Source organism: Macrobrachium nipponense, chromosome 27, assembly GCF_015104395.2.
Source record: "Macrobrachium nipponense isolate FS-2020 chromosome 27, ASM1510439v2, whole genome shotgun sequence".
NCBI lineage: Eukaryota > Metazoa > Arthropoda > Malacostraca > Decapoda > Palaemonidae > Macrobrachium > Macrobrachium nipponense.
This window is the reverse complement of record NC_087216.1, coordinates 355,121-360,953: the sequence shown is the minus strand read 5'-3', so window position 1 is coordinate 360,953 and position 5,833 is coordinate 355,121. Positions and strand designations below refer to the sequence as shown.

The following is a 5,833-nucleotide window of genomic DNA, read 5'->3' as shown; positions in this document are numbered from 1 at the left end:
ATATCAGTCAGTTTGAGAATCATTAGCAGTGCCTCTAACGATAGGCCACTAATTGTAAGCAATCCTACGGAAAACACATATACGAATCATTATGAAGCACAGCTAGTTTACAACCAATTCTCCAAGATTAGCTGGATGACGAGGCACTGCGCGGTGCCGAAAGTAACTGTTAGCATGATAATTCTTTTAAATGGGACATCCAACGAATTGTATCATCTTTATTAGTCTCCGTACTTTAGTTGGGGATTATATATATCATCTACATTTCTTTTCGCGGAAAGGTGTCAGACACAAACCTATTTTGAAAGGATACAATGCATTCTGAAAACCAAATATAATAGGTCAAGTATTTCTCTAATTAGAGCAATGAATGGGTAACTGTATCTTCTTTTAACTATAAAAGAATAATAAATAGTGTTTCTTATTACTTAGCTATAAAATATCAACTTGTCCTTCTTTATGTACATGCTTTTAACCCGTCAACTTTGTAATTAAGCTTTTAAACAAGTTTTAGGGAGACATGTTGCTTCGTAACCTACGAATCTCTCGAGGGCAATTTTCCTAACCTATAAATTTTGGTAAAGAAGATTCTATCACCAGTGTGACTATCCTATATTCTTTCCTCAACTACTGACTTCCTTTTCTTGACATACAAGACGCTTATATATTCCTATAGATAGAAATCTTGTTCTCGTATCACCCCAAGATTATCATCTCATGATAATATCTACCAAACTCGATTTATCACAGAGACGTATCAAACGAGGAGGTCAGAATAATCTCATGAAAGTTTATGAGTTAGGGTTATCCTCGCCACCACTTCACTCTACTGTTTATTTTTACTCGGTATTTTCTACGGCTTATCAACAGGATTCAAAGCGTCGTCAGTGAAAGCTGGGGCGTTAGTTTGTTTGTTCTATTCATTGACGAGGAAGAACAGAATGGCCAAAATATAGTGCTAAAACAGTCCAAGAAATTATATTTTCTATACTCCTAAAGAAGGGAGGACCAAGAAAGAGATGGCGTGATTGTGTAGGGAGGATATGTTATGGAAAGGTATTAACGAGAACGATGCACTGGACAGAAATCGATGGAGACGACTCATTCACAAAGGCGACCCCATATAAAAATGGGTTAAAGCTTGGAAGAAGAAGAAGATATTCCTAAAGAAGTTAAGGCGTGAGAAAACAACCAATAGTCACATTAACGAGCTTGTATGCAGTTAAGTGCTGTCACTTTTTCGACATCCAACCACAATAACTGCCCCGCCCACACGCCACCCAAACCCCCCCCCCTTCTCCCCCCCCCCCCCCCCCCCACCCCCCCCCCCCCCCCCCCCCCCCCCCCCCCCCCCCCCCCCCCCCCCCCCCCCACCCCCCCCCCCCCCCCCACCCCCCCCCCCCCCCCCCCCCCCCCCCCCACCCCCCCCCCCCCCCCCCCCCCCCCCCCCCCCCCCCCCCCCCCCCCCCCCCCCCCCCCCCCCCCCCCCCCACATCATCGGGCAGAGCTGAAAATAAAGTCCAGTGCGCTGGATTAACTTGAGAACGCCAGCCTGTGGTTAGCTTAGAATTAAGATGGACCTTACGCCATCACAGGCCCTGTAAAGGAAGGTATTAAAGAGTCTACGAAGATCTGGTGTGGCCCTCTGGTCTCAGACCTATCATGTAAGCTGAATTTTAGTAGTATCTCTCCCACTGATATAAAAATTCAAGGATTAATTGTCCTATGTTTGCTCCCCGGAAAAGAACTGCCAGGTTAGGCCTAAGTTCTAGGACTAAAAGATAGATAATGAGCTAAAAGGAAGAAGAAGAGGGATAATGAGTTAAAAGACAGGAGGGAATGGGAATGATAAGCAAATAATGAAACAGGAATGTGACATAGAAAAGATCAGATGAATAGGGTGATTAAAAAAATCAGGTGAAATAAACAACAAGGACAGGAAAAGGAATCGTAAGAAGAGAAAGGGTGAGAGGGAATTAAAAGTAAAAGAATGGGGGAGATACAGATACAAACGGAATAAGAGATGAGTCAGAGAAAAGATCCGCAAAGCGATTATGAAAATAAAGAAAACTAAAGAGTAATTCAAGGAAAAAAAAGTCTAAGGGGTAAGGAAGAGAAGACGAACAAAGAGGACCGCGTAAGTGGAAAATGAAAATGCACAGTAAGAATGGAGAAATGAATACCGTAATTATCATCATATTGACTGGCATCTAAAACACCTTTCGTGATAACAGAGCGTTTCTTGGGGAAAATGCAAAACAGATAAATAAATACAATGAAGAGGAACGAGAATGAAAGAAGACATAACAACAGTATTTCGTTCGAAAGATTATATTAAGTGCTATAATTTACAGAACAAAATATAGAATTTAGGCCGAAGGCCAAGCACTGGGGTCTACGTGGTCATTCAGAGCTGAAACGGAAACTGGCAGTAAAAAGGTTTGAAAGGTGTAACAGGAGGAAAACTTCGTAGTTGCACTATAAAACAACTGGTATGAGAGGGTGGACAACAAGAAGAAAGAATTGTGAATGGGGGTATAGTAATAGGAATAGAAATGGGTTGCAGCTAGGGGCCGAAGGGACGCTGCAAAGAACCTCGAGTAATGCCTACAGTACACCGCACCAGGTGCACTAATGGCACTACGAAGCATGCCTGGCAACAGGTTAAGAGTGTAGCTTCAGCCAATAAAAAATCTTTATTTTTCCTGTTCAACGACTTAGTTTTCATATCCACGATTTCCAAAAGTTCTTTACAAAGGCAAAACGTAACGATCAAGGTTTCTGTGGGATCAGATTCTGACAAACGAAGTTTACGCTGCTTCATAACCTTGTTTTATCTCTTGTGAGAATTTGATTGATATCTTCCTGCACATCGATAGATGGACAGAATATAGGATTTAGGCCAAAGGCCAAGCGCTGGGTCCTATGAGTTCATTCGGCGCTGAAACGGCAATTGACAGTAAATTCTGATACGTGTAACACGAGGAAAACCTCACAGATGCACTATGAACAATTGTTATGAGAGGGTGGTAAGTAAGGTGGAAGAGAATATGAACGGAAGTACAGTAGAAAGAATGATGCTCAGGCTGACTCAGCCGGCTAATTCCGAAAGGCGGTTTTTTGTGTTAACCGGCTTGTACTAAGCTTAATGTGGATAACAATCGCAACAGAATGTAATATGTTGTTAACGTAAATTCATTCTTTATTTGCATTTAATATGAGAGATGAGACTAGGGAAATAAATATTAACTGAATAAATATATATAAAAAAACCTATTCACGCTTGAACTGTTTAAATCAACCTTCCCTATGATACAATGCTCTCTCGGCAAAGAATAATTTAACAATAACAGCAACTTTCCCGATCCACTGCTGTAACTGTAGACTATAGACTCAGCAAATATGCACTCGTATTTTTATAATCAGAATAAGCTGATTTATCGTTAAACTTTAACCACGCTACCTCTCCTCTTGTATGTTAAACTCAAGGCCAATATAGCCTTGGTTAAACTATATATCTATCGACTACTCTTTCGACTGACCGGTCTCTGATTTCTTATTTATCCTTCTACTATATGCTCACCTGTTTTTGCCGCTATGGTTATTTACCTTTCAATTTTATCTGCTTTCCTTGACAACACTGTAACGCACACACATCGTTCTCACCTGTTGTTGCTCTTGCGACAGATTGTGAGTCCTGACAGGCGCATGCGCAATATTTGGGTCACGCTGCTGTGGCGGAGGCAGAGGATTGACAGGGAGACCAGAGCACAGCTCAGCTAAGGTCAACGGGGATCTTTGGGAGCCCCTCAGACTGAGATTCGTTGAAGTGACAGTTACGGTGGACATGGCAGCAAATTTTGCGACAGTTTCTTGTGACTTAATTGCCGGAAGAATTGGAGGTTCGAAGGTTTCACGACTCCCCGATCAACGCAACCAGCTAATGGACCCTGAGAGTGAGAGAAAGAGGATCTGTCCTCTCTGCTTTACAGATCTTGTCTCCACGGCAACTAGTCCCTGCCCAAAACTTGTCCGAGCCTTTATACACCTTCTGAAAGACGACCGGACACTTGGCGTCTCTCTCTCTCTCTCTCTCTTGACCAGTAGCCCCAAACAACCCACCTTATACATTACCCCTCGCCACCCCGCTACGCACCACATTAGGTAAAAAAAAAAATATTTATTTTCCTTTCTCATGAATTCACTCCACTTTAAAAGTGATCAACTAAATCAACTCAAAGTTATGTTTTTATGTTACTTGTTTTGCTTTAAACAAAAATTATTACAGTGTATCAGATGACTGAAACTATGCTTATTTTTTTACAGAGCAAACTTTATTATCAACCTTGTTGGTAAGGATCCAAGATTCGGCTGTAGATGGCTACGATTTCAGCCACTACCCACAGAACCGCCAATCACACGAAGGGTATAAGGCCACACCTAAGCACGACGTGATGTCATTGGCCAGAGCTGATTCGTTAGAATTAGTTACCCTCTTGACAAAACAGTTTACGAAAGCTAATGAGGTGGGTTGTTTTTAAAATTGTAATGCGCAACACATTATGAAATCTCTGTCCCTATAAGGCTTTCAAAAGGCGTAGTAGTCTGTCAAACAACATAATTATACGTTTTGTAAGGAACCCTAAGACCGGTTGGTGAAATGTAACATTAAAGAAAGGCGTAGTATCAACAGAAGGAAAACTTACGTTACCGTCAGTTAAGTTTAATCATTATTTTTCCAATTACATAAAATGCCTACGGGAAAATAAATATAATTGCATGTGGATTTAGTGTTCAATTTTTTCAACATACATTTCCTTTCTGCTGCCAGGCATGGAACTACAGACACCAAGTATGTTCATTATATTTTATTTTATTCATTTTCTATTTTTTTGTTTCTGTACATGGCAGGGGAACTCACAAAAATTCATGTACAAACACACGCAGCGGAGAGTACAACTTCTCTATTTTTCTTAATCATCATCAGCACTCAACACTATACTGACTGAAAACATCAGTAGCTCCATACCACATCAATAACATCACAATCCCATAACTTTACACCCACTTCTCGCGTCACTCACTTCCATGACCCTGACTTCTCTCATTGTTCCGCCCAGACAAACTATAAAACCACCAAGGAGACAGTACACCATTGTCGTACACAAACACTTTCCAACTAAACCAAAAATCACTGGTCTACGTATTAGCACATAAGCTTGACTGTTCTATAAAATCTTTCATTGCTTTCCACAAAATACTCCCTAATCCTTAATCGCACAACACTTGCATCTCTCTATGAATGTTATCATGCGCTTTCTTTCGGTTCATAAACATAGTATACTGATTTTTCCATTTGTCTTTGCTCTAAAATTCCTTACACAATTGTTTCATGAAAACGTTTGATTTGTATGATCTATAGATCCATTTCCATGATTAGAATCCCACTGCTATTCCATTTTCAGTTATTCTCCTTCTCTTCTCTGTTTGTTTTGTTTTTTTGTTTGTTTGTATGGTGTTTTTACGTTGCATGGAACCAGTGGTTATTCAGCAACGGGACCAACGGCTTTACGTGACTTCCGAACCACGTCGAGAGTGAACTTCTATCACCAGAAATACACATCTCTCACTCCTCAATGGAATGGCCGAGAATCGAACCCGCGACCACCGAGGTGAGAAGCAAACACCAAACCAACTACGCCACTGAGGCGCTCTCTTCTCTGTTTGCTTTCAATCTCCTCGTGGTCTTCTTTAGTTGTTTGTTATCTCTCCAGCCACATTGGTTTCATAGCCTCTGTGTAGCACTACACCTACTTAGTTTGTTTCCAAAAGG

The 5,833-nt window shown here is 41.2% G+C and overlaps 1 protein-coding gene across 1 annotated transcript in view; it reads right to left on the bottom strand.

The window, feature by feature from the left end:
- The window catches only part of LOC135200754 (urocanate hydratase-like), a 55,295-nt gene extending 51,196 nt beyond the window's left edge, over positions 1-4,099 (bottom strand). The window contains exon 1 of the mRNA XM_064229360.1: positions 3,667-4,099. Within this exon, the coding sequence (XP_064085430.1) occupies positions 3,667-3,849 (183 nt within the window). The 5' untranslated portion in view covers positions 3,850-4,099. The remainder of the gene's footprint in view (positions 1-3,666) is intronic.
- Between the last annotated feature and the right edge of the window lie 1,734 nt (positions 4,100-5,833).